The 21295-nt window shown below is 40.1% G+C and overlaps 1 protein-coding gene across 3 annotated transcripts; it reads right to left on the minus strand.

Moving 5' to 3' along the window:
* Positions 1-704: 704 nt before the first annotated feature.
* mlip (muscular LMNA-interacting protein) lies at positions 705-20905 on the minus strand. Of its 3 annotated transcripts, none has more exons than XM_084021843.1 (12): positions 20468-20905; positions 14916-15041; positions 12362-12502; positions 10415-12016; positions 9678-9749; positions 8364-8438; positions 8206-8289; positions 8055-8114; positions 7213-7257; positions 6054-6116; positions 5809-5937; positions 705-1501 (listed from the first exon to the last, which is right to left on the minus strand). In XM_084021843.1, the coding sequence occupies exons 1-12, from the start codon at positions 20495-20497 to the stop codon at positions 1295-1297; spliced, it is 2634 nt and encodes an 877-aa protein (XP_083877969.1). In that variant the 5' UTR covers positions 20498-20905; the 3' UTR covers positions 705-1294. The 3 variants fall into 3 exon arrangements, with proteins under 3 accessions (XP_083877969.1, XP_083877970.1, XP_083877971.1); XM_084021844.1 differs by lacking the exon at positions 20468-20905 and adding an exon at positions 15089-15146 and having other exon boundaries at positions 14916-14992; XM_084021845.1 differs by lacking the exon at positions 20468-20905 and having other exon boundaries at positions 14921-15041.
* Between the last annotated feature and the right edge of the window lie 390 nt (positions 20906-21295).

Raw genomic sequence — 21295 nt, forward strand, 5'->3', positions numbered from 1 at the left:
TTTTTATGATTTTTTGACATACAAAAATTTTACTTTTTTCATGACTTTTTGACATACTAAAATTTTACTTTTTCTTACCTGTTTGACATACTAAAATTTTACTTTATGACTTTTTTTAGTTTTTGACAAACTCAAATTTTACTTGTTTATGACTTTTTTACTTTTTGACATACTTAAATTTTACTTTTTAGGAATTTTTGACATACTAAAATTAACAAAAAGTTACTTTTTTATGACTTTTTTGACTTACTTAAATGTAACTTATCTTTTTGAGGGTTTTTTTCAACATACTATTCTGGGTTTTTTTGGACATACTATGACTTTGTTATAACTTTCTTTGACATACTAAAATTTTACTTTTTCATTACTTTTTTTTAATATACTATCCTGGGATTTTTTTTTTTGACATAGGCTACTATACTATAACTTTTTTCGACATATTATTTATACTGTAACTTTTTTTTAGAAAAAGTGAAAGTGTGTTATTTCAAATAGCTTATGTTGATCGAGGATGTAATGGAGCACAGCAGATAATGAGTTTATTTTCATGTGTTACAGTGAGTTTTCATATTCCAAGATCCAATGCCTTGTAGTACTATTGCTCTGCAAATGAAAACATGAAAGATCACCCTACTCATGAACAAAATGCCTCATATCCATTTCCCCCCACCTCTATTCCATGTAACAAACAGACTTCCATGTCATTCGTTTGCGATTTTCTTTATTGATATGGAAATGTACAAATATAACGCCATACATATGGGATATAAAACTCAGAGCATAGTAGAAGATAGGGATGCCTGTCATTACATATTACAGCTTTTTTTCAAATCATTTAACAATAATAAAATAATATTTTCTTTAGAGGTGAATGAGTTACATCATTTGCGTGACTTTTTCTGTTGTTTCCACCACATCACAGTTGAACTTTCCTTCTTCGCTGCTGGATGATCTGCATACATTTCGCAGTCTCGATCACCAGATCAGACTGTGATCTTTATCTTTTTTCCTTTTTTGCTGCTGAATCAGATTTGACATCATATTGTACACCCTACTCACTGTTTTCTCTGCTTTTCCTTTTTCCAAAGATAAGATCATGTTTATTCAACGAGTGTTATTGTGGGCTCCATGGTGACACATTGACAGTCGTAGCGAGGGCGCAGGGCTAAGCGAAGGGCCAATTAACTTGTCATTCCTCCTTTAATGGTCTGGAATATTGATAATTAGCAGATAATTGTTCACTAAAAAAATAGAATCATTTAGGGTAAAGGCTTAATGCTTTACTGGTAATCCTTTAAATGTGAGTCTCAGAAGCTTCCATCCGCCCTTCAGTTGGACTGAAAGATGCCGAGGCATCTTTCACAGGGGCGCTCACCCGCTCATCAGGCTCTGTTATCTGCAGGTCACACACTGAGCTTGGACCTCTTCTTTCAGGCTTCCTCTCTTCCCTTAATGATTGGCTTTCTGAACTTGCATAAAAATCTTTTTGTCCTCTGTCCACCTGAAATAGAAATGGACAATGTTTTTTAGGTTCATGCATTGATAGTCAGAGAAAACATGGGGTGCTGCTTTCTATTTAGACTTGCCATCTGGAAGTGAAATTGCTTGAAATAAGTTCCCCCTGTGGCTGCTTGAGGATTGCACTGTGATAAATATTCATTGTGTATTTGATTATAATTGACAATTATATTTTTGGATTGCATGGTGACTTCAATCACCTGCTCTATGTTAGCTTAATTCGTTATTATGATTTTTGAAGGCATTTCAGGTTATCACCGTAATTTTGATGCACTAAACTGATGTGTTGTGTTAATGGTCATTAAAGACATAAATCTGGTCTTTAATGTCAATATGCCCATCCATCTATGGATAATAATTTCTGCAGCCTGATCAGGATTCTGGTGTCAAATTCAATAAACTTGATCAAACAAAATCTCAATGTTTGTTTTGTGGCTCAACACAAACCATCCCATTTTAATTGTTTTTATATTGTCTGTCCACGACTCCCTGTGACCTGTGACCAACAATGGAAATATATATAATATATATATAATTTTTAAATGAAGCACTGCTGTACAAAGTAAAAAGAAAGAAAGAAAAAAAGTATAGCAGCAGAATTAATTCAGTGATTTTTTTTCTAATTAAATATAGTGTAATCTCAAGAGCTTTTTTTCTGTCTTTCTCAAAACGATTTACAGACATCTTCTTTTACTTCCCTGCCTGCAACAGCTCTCTTGTGAAATAATACTCCCAATGACTCTTAATTCTTTACGTCTCTGATACACTGCACAGCTTTTCTCACTTTCAATCTATCACATGTCGTTATGGGGTTCTAAGGCTGCGGCTCAAAGTCTCATTTGTGACAAAAAAATATGTGATTAGTGAGTTGTGATGAGTTCAGAAAATTGGAAAACAAGTGGAGCAGAAATATTTATATTACCACATATTGAGTTGGACACAAGTTGAATCAAAAGCAGAAAAGGTCTGCAGAGAGGGTAATCAAGCCGCTCCAAAGACCTGAACCCAGAAGATATTAGGTTTGAAATATACCGACACTGCAAAGTATAATTGAGGATTGACACGCTGGCACAATTAGGATTAAAAAAGAAACCTGAACAAAAAAGAAGCAGGGGCAGCTGAGAGAAATCAGTGTAACCGTGACAACAGCATAAGACCTGAGTGTGTGGGCTGTCATATCATGCAGATTGCATAGTCGTTGTCTTGTTAGAACAAATCCGCGATTGTTAATGTCAACAGACGGCTCAAAATCAGACAGTAAAACATGTCGATGCAGCTTATCTTGGCTGCACACGTAACCACTATCCATGTTTCTTTTCTTAATCATTGAATAAATGTGTCACTCTCATGCTGCTCATTATAAAGTTCTACCAAAGACTAGAATAGAAAATGATTCATACGATTTACATTTTACGTCAGGATTATTTCAAATAACTCAACTACTGTGAGTAAAAGCTTATGGAGTCTTAAAAAGAGGCCATTGCTTTATGACCATGACAAGAATAAGAACATTTATCAGCCAGTCAGTTATTAAAACAAGTCCCATCTGTTAACAGGGAGTCATGTGCTGGAATGTTCCTACTTTTCGACTGGGTCACTGGAGTCTCCTCTATCTGCTTGGAAACGTCTTTGTCATTATCAATCAGTCTCGATTTTACACTTCAGTGTTTGTACCGATTAAACCAACAAGGTCAAACGTGCTAATTCGTGAACTTTAGAGGGGCTGGTAGGCAAATGTAGTTATTAGACAGGCTAGCAGTAAGCTAAGCTAACCGGCTGCAGTTTCATATTCACTGTGTCGGTGAATAAGAAGGGATCTTCGAATACAAAGAATGTGGAACTATGCCTTTAACGATAACAATATATAATATATAATTGTATGTCAAAGTGTTTGTTAGCATCAAGAGCATGTAAGTCAAAGTTCCCTTTCAATTGAATTGAAATGCACGGAAATATATTAATGATTACCTCACTGCATAATGACGACCTTGATGAATCAAAGATCTGAGGAGAAATGACAACGGCCAAAAGCCAGTCGACTAAGAAACATTGCATCACACTCTGAATATCAATGTTGGAGCTCCAACACTGAATATTACAGTCACAAAAACAAAATATTACACCCCTCAGAAATACATCGACCAATGTGTCTGCATCAGAAACGCTGCTATTGTTTGGCTTTCTGCAGGTAAATGGCTGCCTTTCAGAGGGAAAACTAGTCAAAAGCCTTGACATGTTAAAATCCTCTCTAGTGTGAAGAGTTTTGAAAGTGTGTACTTGGTGACATGGTTAAGTGTTCACAGTCTCATCTCATCTCATCTCAGTCTCTGTTCTTTGTATATCTGTCTGGATCTTGTAGACCGTGACATTTGATGTCATATATTCAACAAATAAACAAGGTACACAAGACGCTATCAATCTGTGTTGATTCTCTTGAAAGAGCTTTCAGTAATAATTTGATAGTAAATTCACATTATTATTGAAGTCCACGTATTTCGTTTTTGTATTTTTCTGGTTCACATCACCGCCTGTCCCCATGTGTGACAAGCAGCAGGAAATGAAAACTAAACGTTGTATGAATGGCAAATGTTCATTCTAATATTGATATGAGTGAGGGAATACATTTCTTGCACCAAAGCTGCAGGAAGCTGTTATTCTGTGGTTACTGCATTGCACCAGCTATGGTTTAAAAACAGGATTCCCTGTGAACTTCTTTTGTGCAGTTTAAATGTGCATATTTGACCATCTCCCGCTGATATATTACCATGCATTCATCTATTCTTTGGCTCTTCTCTGAATTTTTTTTATCAAATTTGATTGATTTTTGAAAAAATACGATGTGAGTGAGCAGCCAAGTTGTTTTCTGTTGTTGTTATTGTACTATGTGTTTTTTTATTGAAGGCTTCAAAAATTGTGCTACATCACAAACTCTGCAATCGACAATGCTTCAAAGCTGAGAAAATGCCAATTTCTTAAGCTCTCCAGTTAAGGTTGAGAAGACCTTGACAGCTTATGAAGTAAAAGAAATCATCTTGTCAGAGGATTTGAGGAGGCCGGCGGACGAGAGAGGTGCTGTGGTGAAAACAGGAGGAGAACGGACAGCAGGACGTACGCATGCAGCTACATGGCTGTAGGCCACAGTATCGACCGTATCCAGTGCATTTGAGTTCAAATGAAAACAGGAGTCTATTGCCTTTAAGCTTTAAGATACATACTATTGATTGTGTCCTACATGAGGCAACTTTAATTTAACAGATGGATGGAGGCAGTCCATGTTTTTATTCATTGTACCTTATAGATATTTTAAATCTCAACAGAGGGACTGAACCATATTCTTGGCTTATATGAGAGTGTAATGCCAGGTCTGTCATTTATTATGTGTTGGGTTCAAATAAAAGTTTGTGATATCAGAATAGTTAGGGATGCCATTATGACTTACTTTGAAACTGGAGACAAAATCAAAGTCAGAATACAAGAGAGAGCGGGGATTCATTATATAAAGCACGTACAGTTAGTTATGAGTTATCAAAAATGTAATTACATTTGAAATATTGTATTAAAACAATAATTTGGGACTGACAGGAGGATTCAATACCACTAATGTAATAATAAAATTGCTTATGGAACTTGCATTTGCTTATGTTTGCATCACAGATTTTAATGATTTTATTGACTGTTCGGAGTACACAAACACACACACACACACACACACACACACACACACCCATACACATGACAGTATGAGAAGTTTAGGTGCTGGATGTCATTGTTTTTGCAGAGAGTATGACTTGGCTTATTTGAAAATAATTGTATGTGACACCAAAAAAAAAAAATTTAATCCATAAGTCTGAAATTGTTTGTTTAACTGGAACCTCAGATGAGTCTTTTTTTTCACCATTTGGTTTTGTTGTTATCGAACGTTCCTCCTGTGCCGCATACATAAAAGAAATTGCATTGCATTGATTGCTCAAACTGAATTTAATCTTTCCAACTAATGTAGTTGCCTACTCTCTTTGCAGTGGTCAGTAATTCAGGAGGCGTCGGGTTCCTGTTTAATTGTGACTTTACGGAGGAGGAAGAGATAAAGAGCTCTCCACCGTGTACCATGGGCAGAAAGCTTCACTTTGTTATGCATGTTTTATGTTGATTATAGTTCGAGAAGTTTTTCCAACTACATAATACTAGAATTCATGAGACTGAGGAGTGTTAAAACTATAATGTTTATCACTATATGTGAAAACATACACAGATGCAGATTCCTGCTCTTACATAATGAGCTCACCAGCCTACCTTTTTGTTGTCAGCCGAGGTCTGCCAAACCCTTTCAGACTGCCTGAAAGGGTTTGGATGAAACTCCTCTTCCTCGTCGACTGTGAGTCTTGGAATAGCCGTCATCGGGCGAATAACCCCTGGCTTCGTCTGGAAGGAAGGGTTCAGAGTTTGCCAGCAAAAGAGAATAAATTCCTGCTTTCCAAGAAACGGAGTCATAGCCTATCAGTTGCAGCGGTAGCCTCAAACAACAATTAAATGTGTACCTTTTTAGGATTCACAAGCTTTCTTTCCACACAGGTAGAGGGGTGCAAGCTGCATACAGATGCCTGGATACACATTTAGGGAGAAAAACATAAACACAATGAAAGGAGTCTCTGTATGTTTGTCGATCGATTGTCCAATTTAATTCCCACTTGGCAGGTGTTCTGCTGAGGAGCCGATGAAGTGGAGTGTCGAGTGTGAGCTCTTGAGATCTAAAGGACATGTTTATTAGTTATTATCAGTGTGTGTGTGTGTGTGTGTGTGTGTGTGTCTGTGTGTGTGTGTGTGTGTGTGTACATAATGTGTTTTGAGAGGGGATCCTAATTAACTTCTACACCGCCGAATGGCATGCTGGGTACAGCTTGCACTGCTTCAAAGGGCCGTGTCGACATGGTAACCCACAACAATATGAGACACACTCGACACGTGTACTAAGGTATCCTGTGGTGGAATCAGTACTCAGATCTTTATCTTTATAGTTTACATGTACTCTGTTACAAGCAAAACAGTAGAAGTAGAAGTAGAACTATAAAGTAGGAGAAAATAGAAAAACTCAATTGAAGTAAATGTACCTCAAATGTGTATTTAAGTACAGGAGGATGTACTTATTTATATTGGACCACTGGAGGCAACTACATGATGCAGGTGTATTGATCAGGTCACAGGAAGAGCAGTGTCGAGTGCAAAGTTGTTTGGATGAGCGATTCGACTCATTTTGAACGAGCACTGATACAAGAAAGGTTTTATGTGAAGTCAAGCAAAAGTTATTATCTACATAAATCTAAGATTTGGCAAGCAGTGAAATTGCTGATGGAAAATATTCTCTTCATAACTTTGAGGGCCCTCCTTTTCAAATACAAATGATAAAGTGTTGTCTTAACAGCTCAGTTCTTATCATTTTAGAGTTAATATGTCTCTGCATGCCTCCGACTCCAAGTCAAGTTACAGTCTACATTCGTCAAATATGTCATTCATTCAGTAACTTTAACTTCTCTTTAGTCACATTTGTGTGAAATTTTCATAATATCAAACGTGTGTTTTGACCACCACATTTTGCAGAGACATGTTAAGCGTACTGCCAGTAGTGGCTTGTCATGTTGGTGTTCATGTGGGAGTAAACTAAAAAATGTCTGCCTGTAATTAAACAGGCAGAATACTCACATATTTAGTTTCACGTCCCAAAGATTTTGTAAATGATGAGTTGTTCTGTTGGAAGGAAAAAAGAAAGAAAATAATATCTGAAACAAAACATCAAAGTTACCAAAGCATCTTCTGGTGGGAAAATGAAAAAAAAAGATTCATGTGAAAAATGTCCTTTGATGATTAATGAACAGATTTCTTGCATTGATTATTATGCAGACTGGTATCTCACTTCCAGATTCAGTAAAACACAATAGAGAGTTCCCGCGGCCCCAAGGTAACCGCAGTTTTGCATCTCTTAATTTCTATTTTTTTCATGCTAATGATTTTATTGATTATTATAAATAACTATTAATTTTTAGCTATAGCTGAAATATGTTAAAAAAAACAAGTTTCAGTTTTTGTTCCAACTACATTGAACATACCACATTTTCAAAAGATACAAATGATGTCTACATTTTAGGGAAATGTTTAAACAAGATACATACTTTAATGTCTAATGTAATTTAGCTTAGCTTAGCATAAAAAATCCACAACCCACTAAATATCATGTTATATATCATTTATTTCATACAAACAAAGTATATGTGGGCTATATGTGCTGGACTATTTCCTGATGTAAAAATACATGACGTGTCAGGCAAACAACCCTTCTAAAATACATATTTTTGTTTTTGTCTTTGGTTTTGTAAGTGAACTGTCTCCTGCACCAGCTTCATATTTACTGCACAGACATACGGTTGTCTCATCTAACTATCAGCGAATGAGTATAATTCCCAAAACGTCAAACTATCCCTTAACTTAAAGGGAAAATCAAGAGTTTGTAAGTTTGCAACACATTCTGTTAAAGAAACACCACCTACTTGTAGACCAGTATTGGGGGTCGATGATCTGGAGGGCTCCTGTGATCGCGATGATTTGCTCTTAAAGTTGAAAAAAAAATGTATCATAATTAATGATATTACAAATGAACATGAGCACATATTGCATTGTGATACACATAAATGAACTCACTGTTGGAATGGAATCGGCCAGTATCTCATCAATGACAGCATAAAGTTCCTCCGACTGTTGTCGGAGCTCAGCAGGCGAACACATCTATGGGAAATGATCGATTGTTACTCGACTGAATTTTGCAGGAAGCCAACCAGGAATGACGTGTGCAGTAATACCTCAGCGTGGGTGTCCACACCTCTATGCAAACTGTCACACGGACTCTCTTCTCTCTCTACCTCCTCGTCTATTACCTGTCAACGCAAAGAAGAGTTCGGATTGAGCTCCTGTGGTTTCTTAGGCAGCTTCCCCAAAGATATCGATGTGTAGATCGGTGATGAATGAATCTTCGGGGTCAGGCAGGTGGAATGAGAATGATCTTTATTTAAACAGATATCAAGCCTGCTTCCAAAACCGTGCGTGCACACATGGTTCCTCTGAATCCCTGCCACATTCTTTTAAAGCACTTCCTTATCGGCCTTCTTCTCGCTCATCCTCCCTGCCGCTCCCTGCTGCAAGTGCTTTCAGAGTGGGCTTTGACAACATTGCAACATCTCCTCCAGTCAATTCATACTCAGCCACTCTGTATTATTCCCAGGCATTCATCTCTCCCTCCTCTACAGCTCTAAAAGGACCTTGTCGCATTGATAACACAGCAATATGCCATGCTTTTACTTCTCTTTAGTCAGATTTGGCTTGTGAAAAGATTTTCAAATGTGCATCTTGTTTAAATTGCAGGTTTTTGGAAATGCAATAGAAATGTAATTTGTTTGTGAATACATTTTGTTCCCATTTTAAATTCCTCACATGATGCTCCACATAGCAACAGTGCCTCTATCACTCTTCCATTAGGGTGTCATATATCTGTATCATGTAGATGCAACAGCTGGTAGCTCACATTAACACTACATTTCTGTTTAAATATGTTGTCTTTTAGGGGTTTATGTATGGCATCTGACAAAGGTGCACTCGTCAACATCGGAGAAGGAAGGGGGGGATTGGATAAAGTGCAGCGGACCTTGAGACGATCATGGTATCTTCCAACCACCAAGCCAGACTTAACACCACTGAAAGCGGAGTCAAGCGTCCAACGAGGAGAGGGACGAGAGCCAAGGCGGGTGCTAAGCTAACCCAGTTAGGGCCTCAGGCTACTCCACTACCAAGCCTGCTCCTGGAATATAAGATGAATAAAAAAAAATGCCCTTATCTTTACAGAGACCTGGCTCCATCATGCATCCCTTTGACAGGCAGGCTGGCTTTAGTGGGGCATTGACTCTGGTTTCAATGATGCATGGTGCTAAAAAATGATCTAAGTTAAAAAAGACAGCCATATTATCTGCCCAGAGAATCCCCCAGTGTTTGAGTTGCTGCATGTTTGCATTCGTCCTGATGTATTTCGTTGTGCAACCCTGTGTGACAATAAATGATCCTCGAGTCATTGAATGTTTACCAGGATTACAAGGCGAGTCTGTGGGGCAAACAAGTGAACTCACCTGCTGATCCAACAGAAGGGTGTTTGTGGGAATTGCAGCGAGCGATTTGTAGCTTAACTTAATCTTGTGTGTCTGGAGTTCACAGAGAGAGAGAGAGAGAAGAGCAGATAACGAATATACATTTTACATGCTTTGTATAATATCTCGTGAAAATGCATGTTTTACATTCCCAAAAGGCATGCTTTATCTCACTCTGCCACAGGCTATTAATCATGCAAAACAGTCAGCCATGCCCCAGACGCTCAATGGCAAGAACAATACTGGAGTGCGTTTGTCTGCTTCCACAGCTGCTCGGGTGGCTCATTTGACTGACTGTAAATGTCACACAACAGTTCAGCTACACCCAACTTTTACAGGCAGGAAGGCTGTGTCCCAGATTGACTTATATTTCCCTGCTCGCACTCCTTTAAGTGAATTCCTGATGTTTAATACTCAGAAGTGAAGACGACGCTCCCTCTTGCTTCAACGTGTGACATTTCAGATACGTCAATCATAACAACCCAGCAAACACTCGTAGTTAAAAACCTCTGCGAAGCAAAGACAAAAACATCAGTGTTATGGCGAACACAAACAGATGTCTAAAAACAGCTCCACACAGACATCATACACTTGATATGCAGCTATCAAGTGAGCAAAATCTGTTTTTAACTACACGGCGCCGGAGAACAGTATGTCACAGGGAGCATATTCAATAATATACTCCGTTTAAACATGCATATAGCAAGCACAGCGGCTACCTTTCTTTTTTTACCCTCCCTGTCACTGCAGTCTGATATTCCACTCCCCGGCCTCGGGGAGGGCGTGGAACGCATGGAGAGAGACGGGGACGGGGTGAAGTCTCTGATTGGTGGAGCTGGAGAGGGCGTGGGCGTGGGGGTGGGGCTGCTGGTGGGTGACGGCCATCCGGTGAAAGCGATGGGGGCGTAGCGGGAAGGGGACAGGCAGTGGGCTTTGTGAAAATCGGCCGGTGTTGTGGCACGCTTGGAAGCGGGGCGGCCCCTCCCCGACTCGCACCTCCCTGCGGAGTTTCGTGCAGGTTCACAGACAACTGTGACACCAGGTGAGCGTGGCTGAGGAGGCCGAAGCTGAGGAGGGCAGACAGGTGGAGATCTCAGTTGTTGAGAGAGCGAGCGAAGCCTTGAGAGAGATGAATTTGGCGGGCGACTCCATTTCTGGGGGGCAGAGGTCTCTCGCTCATAAATAACTTCACCGGGCGGGGAGATGAGATATTTGACGTTATTATCCGAGGGGGCCTTGAGGTACATGTCGGTAATAATGGGCTTCATCTCGGCGGTCTTGGATATGGACATGTGTGCAAGCTTTTTGGAAATTGAATAATCTATTTCGTCATGCTTTGGTGGAGAGACAGATTTGAATTTCGAACAAAACAGAGATGGCACTCGCGGGAGTGCTCTCTTTACTGCCAGGGGTGAAATAACCTGCTCACGTCTCGGAACACTGCTTGAGAAAATTTGCTCGGAGCATCTTTTCGCTTGCGTTTGAAGGCACGTTCCGTTGAGCTCATTCGACTGCACAGGTGGAGGAGCTGTGACACATCTATTAGGCTCCCTGTGAACGTGGCTCTGGCTATCTATAGACGCTGATGAGGAGAACCGAGATGAAAGCAACAGGGGAATGGAGGCCACGCTGGAGGCCGCTGAGCATGCGTTACAGAAGGTGAGGGTCACGGGGTTAACAGGCCAGCAGGGGGTGTAAGGCCTCTGCAGAGCAGAAGAAAGGACAGGAAGGCGGCCTTTTCTTAGGATGGCAGTGAGGAGGGCGAGTCGGGTGAGAGGAGGCCGGTGCCGAGGAGGAGGAGGAGGGGACTGGGGGCAGACGGAGGAGGACAGGCTCTCGCAGGATGAGAAAACAGGGGTGTGAACCAGGCTAGAGCCGGGAGCGAGAAAGTGCCTCTTGATCTGGACGATGCCAGGGGAGAAGACGCCAGAGCGGACAGATGAGCAGGGAGAGACAGTGCGGCTGAGAGAAGCAGGCGAGGTCACATACGAAAGCTGCATAGCCGACCAGCTCTTCTCCCGGTCCGAGCCCTCCGAGAGCAGGGACTCTCTGGAGGAGGCCGGGGTGGGGAACAGGTCCGCGGAGTTTGTGGGGCTCGTTCTGTCTTCTGACACAGACGCTCTATTTGTAAAGTAACCCGAGCTAACCTCAGAAAGTCCAGAGGTATCGTGACACCGCCGCTGGGAAATGCCCCTGTGTTTGTCAACAGCTATTTCCATAGAGTCTGTCCCGGCAGTTACACGGTGGAGGGTATTTTCAGACTGAACATCGACTGAAGGAGAGGCTTTGGTTTGAGAGAAGCTCGCGTGATCCAGAGAGGGCTGAAAAACAAAAATGTTGTTTTTTTATATCAAATGGCAACTTACGTCATTGGGGTTTGTTTCCGTGTTTCACTTTAAAGTCATAAAAGCCAACGTGACCAACGTTTGTACAGAGAAGAAAACAGTTAGTGATGTCACTATCTGACACTATAAAAGATAATCCACCTTGTACGGTCACATCCATTTATTTGATCTCCTGACAATTCCTTATGTATGCCAAGTTGATAAGTGGATATTTACCCTGCATGGATACGGATATACAGCATTCAACAAGTGCACATATTTATACTGTATTATATCACAGAGCTTTCCTTCATTGTTTTCACATGCTCATGTTGTTCTTACTTGAAGTTTTGTCCCCGGTGGGGCTCCCTGGTTTCCTGCTCCTCCCTTCGCAGAGTCTTTGATAACGACTGTCTCTGCTTTGAAACTGTCCCGGTCCGACATGGTCCCCCGGCTTGTCTCCTCGAGGGACGCAGCTGAGTTCTGACAGGGAAGAAAACGAGGCAAATGTTTAGGAGGAACTGAGGAAAGTGAAACCTGAGAAAACCCGAGGTGAACTTCAGCGGGCGTCTCTGAGCTCGGGGGGGGGGTGTGTGCTCGGTTTCAACCACACCACATACCCGACACATATAATTCACATGTACACGCACATGTCCCGCTGACGTCAATGTAGTGGAAGCGCCATGTGCAGAGCCCAACAACTGAGGAGAGGTCTCCAAGTCCCAAATCCTCTCAATTCAATCAAATAACAGAGGGTTTCTTTTCATTGTATGTGTCCCAAACCAATAAAACATAAGGTATTTAAGCTGAAAAGTAAGCTAAGATGTGTTTGATTTGGTATTTGAAGTTTAATCAAGATGCCTGCCTTTTCTTTACCTTTATTTGTCCAGCTTTGTTGTCGTGGTACCCAGCTGTACTTCTATTTCTGTGTGCATACATCAATTTCAAATCAAAGTGATTCTAGCAGGCAATCTACCGCTCACTATTTCACATTATATCTCTCCATACTGAAACTTAAAACCAGGCTCTTTCTGTTCCAAGTCTTATCTTATGCTATATTAAGTAAATTGATTTTACAAAATTAACATCATTTACTTCATATTGTGTAAAATATGGTGAGAACGAGACTTTACTGGCATTGCCCTGCGGAGCTAAACTGCAACTGGTGTGAATTTAATTATTTGTTCATAATTGTTAAACATAAGTTCAGGCCCTTATATCCTGCAAGATATGATTTGAAAGGTTTATTGTTTGCGCACAAACTGGAGTTAAAAGGGAAATTCTCTGCTAATATGATGGAAATTTAAAGGGGTTACTGCTTCTGACATGCACCATTACTGACATGAACACCCACATTCAATTATAAGCATTAAAATATACATGACACCACATGGTAATTACACCCTTCTGTTTTTGAAATTAATTAGATAATTATCTCTGTAGATAAGCAGTAATCAAACAACTCAATGGCTGTCAGAATGGCACTTGTTGTTGAGACTGGATTTCATAAATGACATCTCATTTAGATTTATGTTATAATATCATCACATGTTGTGTCAAAAGCAGTTATATTTAAGCCTGTGGAGAAAATCAGCTAAAAGAACAGATGAAGTCTGATAAGTTCATAACATTACATCACTTTTCTGCAATGCCGTCTTTTTTCATGTGTAAACCCAATTAAGTTTTTCATGTGTAAACCCATTGACACGTGTTTTAATTAAAAAAATTAAGATTTGATTCATTAATTCTGGTTGTTTGTCACTAGCTGAGATGTGTGTCTTCTTCTGGCACAAAACTGAATAAAATGCCTCAGAAAGAATAAGGTTGTACTCGGTATTTCAGAAAGGAAATATCTCCTACCACTTGAACTATTTTAGTCTGTTTGAAGGTCTGTGATGCACAATATTAAGTCGGAACACAAAAGAGGGAAGATTTACATTTACATTTCAGGGCAGATAATTAGGCAAGATGGTGATTAGAAGTAGGAAATCATGGAATGCAAACTGATAATGACCACTTGGGGTTGAGCGGGGCCCATAAACCATTCTTTTCTTTTGAATAGGACATATTGAAATGCAGAGGCTGCTCTGAAACCCAGTGGTGGTTTAATGAGCATGTAATCCTGCGCTCGCAGCGACTAAATATGGAAGCTGCGAGACAGCCTCTGATCTGCCATGCATTTAAAGGACAAAATGTAGCACAGCGGTACAAAAACAGTGTGAGGAAGCCTTGTGCCACAACTGTGCTCCACACGAATGCATCAGAGCGGAAACAGGTTACTGTGTAGTCCGATGGCAACAACTGAGATAAGGTTCACAAACACAGATCCTGTGTGATGTTCAAAAGTAGATGTTCTCATCTCATATATATATATATATATATATATATATATATATATATACACACACAAACATACTTCATGATTCAAACAAACACAAAGAAATGCATGTAAGAATGGAAAATGTGGAAGGTTTAAAGATGCAGGCTTATTATGTCATAATCGGCCATAATAGTTATCAAGATTTTCCCATGCAGATTGTGCAAGTTATTTTGTTTCCGCTTGAATTAATTTGACTTAAAGTGAAAGTACTTTGACATAAAAGAACGTTTTGTAAGTCAAAGCACAGAATTGATTAAAAAAAAAAAAGAGAAAACATCGAGAAAACAATAATCTCTTTTACATCAAATATAAGAAGAATCACATTCATTTCCTGCCAGCGTTCTTAATTAAGGACAGTCTTGGTGCATTTAAACTGGTCATCAAAGCACAAGACAGGAACAAACTAGATCACATCAATGTATGAGATAATGGAAAACGATTAGGACTCAGAATGGATGGGTCATTAACAACGCTGGTGTGTGTGTGTGTGTGTGTGTGTGTGTGTGTGTGTCGTACCTTACTCGGTTTCCCTGTCAGAGCTCCAGATCTCTCCTCCTCAGTAAAAGTACTTCCAATCGGTAACGTCTGCACCACTGGCACAAATGTGAAAATAGAAGGTTTAGTCGGCACTCCTATTGAAACCTGTAAAAACAGAAAGGAGAGGAACAATTTGTCCGTTATGTTACAAGCTGTTGATGAAAGTTTCCAAGTACGGCACAAACACGTGTGAAGTAAAGAATAATGGGACTTCTTATGTGATCCAACTCTCCATTAAATCCGAGTTTCAACCACTCACAAACTGTCTTCTCCTCGCAGCCGAATGCCACTGAATTTCATACTTAGTTAGGATATCTTATTTCTTTCTGCCTCGCAGGGTCGTGTAACTGCATCCTGCCACTAATGAGCCATGATCACACAAACACACAGATCAGACCATTTAGCACCCTGCAGGTCACAGCCTTGACGCACCCATACTCACTCAGGACTCACGAGTTGTAATCGGCTCATGTTCTCGACGATTCACCGCAGGGTTGTGAGGTGGTGTGGGAGCTTCCCCAGTGGACCAAGCTACTGCACCATGAAGCTGCTGCAGGTTATTTTAACTAACCCCGCGGCCTCCACCGCTGCAGGTACATTCAACATGAACGGGAGGGCCAGATCTGGTGTGAATGCAGCCCGTGGCACCACACATGTGTTTTTTAATGTTAGTTTGCATGACAAATGCTGAACATTTTACAAAAACTCTGAATAACTTTCACCATGGTGAGTAAAACGTTGTACTTTCCCACTGCAGGAATCAAACAATCCCCTACAGATTGAGGGGTGTATTCAGCATTGCTTAGGAGGCTAAAAAGGTGCTGTCCATCAAGGCTGTTGTGTCATTGAATCATAAAATAAAAAAATATGTTAAGTAAGCAAGGTGTTTCAGGTCTTTATGCTACAGTTTTCTTTGTAATGAAGCTATGAGCCGATGTATTGAGAGGTTTTTTTTTAAAAAAGACAGAAATACTCCAGCAATATCCCCGGGAAAATAGAATATATAATAGCATGTTAACGAGTGAGCCCTTAGGCAGTCTTGTTCCCTATACAGCAGCCGGCCTAGCTGTTTCCTCTTGATACTTGTCTTTATGCTTCAAGCTAAGTTGCCTGTAGGTTCATAATAAACTGACAGAGATTGGAGTGGTATTGATATTTCATATCTCTGAAAGAAAAGCAAACATGTGTTTTTCCCCAAATGACGATCAATTTCCGTTAGGAATCTGTCCACGTACACCTGAACATGCTATCCTACTGCTGGTGTCTTGTTCCTGCAATGAATCCCAACTTCTGCCTTTATATTTAACATCGATTTGACGTTGTGTGCCATCTTGCTTCTCAGCTGTATTTTGTTCAGGGTTCCTACAAACACTCCAATCTCCACACTTCATGTTAGATTCATTCCCACCATATTTGACATGAGTATGAATAGTTTGATCTTTACTATGTAAGTAAATGATGTTAAAATCCAACTTTTAACGTGTATGTTACCATTGCTTTTATGTTGCCAAATAATTCCCGGAAGATACCTAGATACTCTGCTGCTGAATTCACACAAATCAATTCACACCAGAGTCAGAAAAGTTCAACGCACGGCATTTCATTCAAGCTGCAATGCTATTCAGTTGTTGTCAATTTAAATAAGCGTATACCTTGAACCCCGACAGTCACAAAAGGGTATTCAATTACAATTCACCAGGGAACGAGAAAAGAGAACTAAAATCCATTGATATGCTATACTTTAGTTTCAATGACATCAAGCTTGCTCTCTCACACAGTGGCATATATTTTTGTAGAAGTTCTAAATACATTATTTGAGAAAACAGATAAAGGCAATAGTCTGGAAAAATACATATTTTTTCTCCATACCTGGAAATTACTAAAATCAAATTCCAAATATGTTCCCATAGTGTGTAGGAACTCTGTCTGCTGTATGTGCACAAATGCACCTTTACAGTGAACGCTCTGCTGGCATGTGACGTGTGCAAGAAGGGCTGGGAGTTTTAAAGTTACTTTCTGCAAAAAAACAGCCAAAAAAAATCTGCTGTTATCCAAGACTATGACTACTAAAAGTGTCTGAACTGAAAAGGGAGCTAATATAAAACCACTTTGGTGTTGCCATCATAAAACAACCTGTCACAAACAGTTCCAGACTCTAAAAGCAGAGAAATGTTGGGTTAAATGGTATTTCATAAGCAAGATGTGTGAAATAACTTCCAGCAATCAAAGCGCACACTTGTAAAAAGGTACTTCACTGCTTACAAATCATTTCTTTCCAGTCCTCAATGTTGACAAAACACAAACTGAAGTGTAAGGCCACTGACATTCTCTGCTCTAATCATGGAGGTTATTGTAGCGCACACTTCAGAGTATTAAAAATAGATCACAGACGCCGCCTTGTTCACCTTTCATCTGAAGAGCTTCAGTAGCCTACAGTTCAAGCAGCCAGCTCCCTTCTTATATAACAATGCGTGTCACGTTAAAGCCGGGGTTGGTAATCGTCTCCAAAAACATTTTGTCATATTTGTTGAACTTCTCTTAACATCCCGACAGCAATCGATAAATATAATGTTCTGACAAAAATAATAGATAAATACAGTATCTCTAGGGTAGTCGACTCTAGATTTGACCACTGTTGGAGCTGGTGCTGCTAATCCAGACCTGGCAACACTGGGCTGGGTTTATCAAATGGAATATTTTTAAAATCCAGCGTGTTCTTGCTTCTCTCATCTTAAACATGGAGAGAAGTAAAAAAAAAAAAATGTACAAAGCAAATTTTGATCAAAATCTAATTATAAAATGTAAAATTGCATGAATTGTTTGAATGACATGCTGTGATTTCTGCTATGACTTTTTCAATTCTGTTCTAAATGTTTTACCCTGCAGTCTCTGGAAGCATTCATTCTCTTCCTTAGTGGTGCTGCCTGCTGCCTGGATGTGATTAAACTGTGTTTGTTCTCACAAATAATCTCTTCAAAGAAACAGACAACAGAGCATCCGCTCTTTCTTTGAATGAGTCAATGCATTTTATGCATTATGCACCGTACAAGTAGGTGGTTCTACTTTCAAATCTTGGAGGAAGGTTATGTCCACAGGAAGCGAATATTCAACAGGTGGAACAGCCTCCGTACACAGACATGAATGACGTGAATGAAGCAGTGACAGAACTGTCAATAACAACAATGTTGATAACCAAATAAAAAAAGGAAAAGCTTATTCTAAGGAGTCGCTGGCTTGCAGGTCGATGTCAAGGAAAGAGAGGAAAGCTGCATCACTCGTATGATGCAATCTTTTCATATTAAATTATATACATCACATCCTGTATAGGATAAAAGCCAGGATTCGTCTGAGTGACATACATTCAATAGTGAGGTGTTTTTAATAAATTCAGAAGGTAATCAACGTGAACATAGGGAGGTCAGTAATGGCAGAGGAAGACCTCGGGCATCAACAAAGAACTGACACATACGAACACAGAATGAGAATCCCTGCAAAGAAGAGAAAAACATCTGGATTCGAAGGAAGCGATAGGGAAAAGGTGCAGTCTTTGTCATAACAACATGCCTGGTTGCCTTGAATGTCAAAAGTACTGGTGATATCTGTGTGTCCAGGCATCCAAAGAACTCCAGGCCAACGACTGAAAACCACACATTTGCTGGACTTCAGTACTCAGTGTTTAGATTCCCAGTGGCCTTTCTGGTTCATTATACTGTATATTATCCATAAATAGTGGAGAACAGAAATAAGCAACAGACTCATGCAGGCGGATTTAGTCTCTTAAACACATGGTGGAACATAACTGAGTACTTCTACTGCAAAATATGAAACATATTGTACTTTACTGCACTACATTAATTTCACATATAACATATATATTTAGATTCAATTACTTACTACAGAGCCACAATTACCACCTACCCCCAGTGTATGATAATCATTTAATGCTAATTATGGGACGCCCGAATAATGAGTAGTTTTACTCTTTATATTTTGACGATTATACTTTTACTGGTATGTATTTTAACATTATCGCCCAACTTATGCCAAGAATCCGAGTACTTCTTCAACCACTTTTGTCAAACCCATGTTCATGTGACATCAGTATGGAGTACGGAGACACCAGCGTATCTAGAACAGCTGCAGAAAGAGAACAAATACCCCCACTAAACTACTCATGTGCCGTTTTATAAACGTGTTTATGTATTTGTGTTCTTATGCAACCTCCTTGTTTGCATGTCCTCCGTAGTCAAAGCAGAGTAGGTTTATACTGGGAAAGGTCGTAGGGAGAGCTTCCTCCTCGCCCATCGGAGCCCTCTCACATGTTTGACTGTTGCCGAGGTCACGCCGTCCACATAGATCACGTTTCCCACCACCACTCACTGTCATCTACCGCCGCGTGCGCGCTCCCACTCAGTTATTCCTTGTGGCATGTCGGCCCCGTCCAAAAGACAGACAACGAGCCGCACTAAATCACCTCCCGAAGCAGACCACCCTATGTGGAGACCTTTAAATGGGAGACTGGTGGCAGAAAGTCACACATACTTAAAGGAAACCTACAAGGGGACGTTACTCCTCGTGTTACGCTGTAAGAAGCTGCTGGACAAAGCACGAGTTCAACTTTAAGCAGAACTTTCCATACGTTTTGCATTATTAATCAAATAATGTTTGTGTTTGCCATTAATGATGCTCTATTCCTTCATGAGAATAAGGCCACAATTGTGAATCTGATACCGGGGCTCCACTTATGTTCAATACATACAAAGTAGCTCACGTTGTGCCTCAGTGTAAACAGTTTGAGAAAGCATAAACAGTTGGGTGTGTCACAGAGTGAGAGTTTAATTACACTACCCCTCCCTGCAGTGTAGATAAGGCATGCAAATAAAGACCACTGCCAGCTGCTACTGAGCACATTAAGTTATCTCTCTCAGATATAAACAAATATCATTCCAAGTGTCATATTTATGGAGAGAATGTGTGATAGAGAGTCGGTTACAGGCTTGTTTAACACCTCAGAACGACTCACATTCTTTAAAGGTAACACTTTTTTCTGATGAATATCTGTCAGGTTAAACAATTGTATAAAAGTGAAGGATCTACTTATATTCATGCAATATTCACAACATATTAACACTCTTCAGATGCATTTACATTCATCCTCGTGAGCAAACTCCTCTCTGTTTCAAAGCACAGAATACACAGTGTGACAGGGAATAACGGGATAAGTATCAAGTAGCAGCGTCTGAGTATATATACGGTGTCTATGTGTTTATGTGTGAAAGCCCAGAAGGTGGTAGGTGGTGGAGGGCACAAGGGGGGTTATTAGTGCTGACGGATTTAAACCAAAATCTTTAACTGGTTTCCTTTTCAAGGAGGATTTAGCCTCTCTAAAACAGAATTGAAAGCCAGAACCTTTGTAACGACAAATCAATCAGAAAGAGGGATCAGTTATATCACTTCAACTTTAGAGCAAACATCCTCAAGAGAAGGTGCACATTTAAAAAACAATAACATGTATTTCTGAACCATCCTACCTTCCCCAGACTCTTATTCAAACTGTCCATTTCTGCTACAAACGGCTCTCCATCCAGAAGTGTTGCTCGTGTCCAGGATTCAGGAAGTCTCTCCGGACCTAAAGTCAGAGCAACAACATGCACAAACTTCACCCGTCTGGTGAAGTTCAAAGTGTATTACTGTCGGCGTGCGTAATCGCCCTGCAGATTTCCTTTTATAGCCACATAATAGCCACAAATAGCTTGCTGACAGCGGTCAGCCCGCTGGGCACCAGTAACAATGTTCACGCTTGGAGCTACAAACACAGCTCCGTGCCCCCTGGAAAAAAGGGTTTTTCTTGTTCAATTTCAACGCCTCTTATCTGAAAATAAAAAGATCAAAATGAAAAAAAGACACTTTTGCAGAATGAAACCATGTGTGTTCCTCTTCAGCGTGGGTCTTTCACATATCGCACACTGCCACGATAACACTGGCAACATGCTGAAAACATGACAATTATCTCCGCTGACTGATCTCAGATCACAAATAAGAGAGGTGGAGGAACATGCAGGGGAAATGAGTGTTGCCATAGAGAACGCATTCAAATCTGCGTCTTATCTTTCTCATAATGATAATCATATCAAATGTTGATGAAAGAGCTTGAACCACACAATGCTGGGGCTTTCATTGTGTGTTGAAGCTGCTGAGAACACTGAATAAAGGCATCTATGTCTGACAGGTGATTTATTAATACACAACACTTTTTAAACAACATAAGATGTCCATTCAGCCTCCAGATCATGTAGACCCATCGCCAGCCAGCCGGCAGACTGACGTGACAAATATCTGCGCATGTTTTCAATAATGAC

Source organism: Eutrigla gurnardus (genome assembly GCF_963514095.1).
Source record: "Eutrigla gurnardus genome assembly, chromosome: 11".
NCBI classification, from domain to species: domain Eukaryota; kingdom Metazoa; phylum Chordata; class Actinopteri; order Perciformes; family Triglidae; genus Eutrigla; species Eutrigla gurnardus.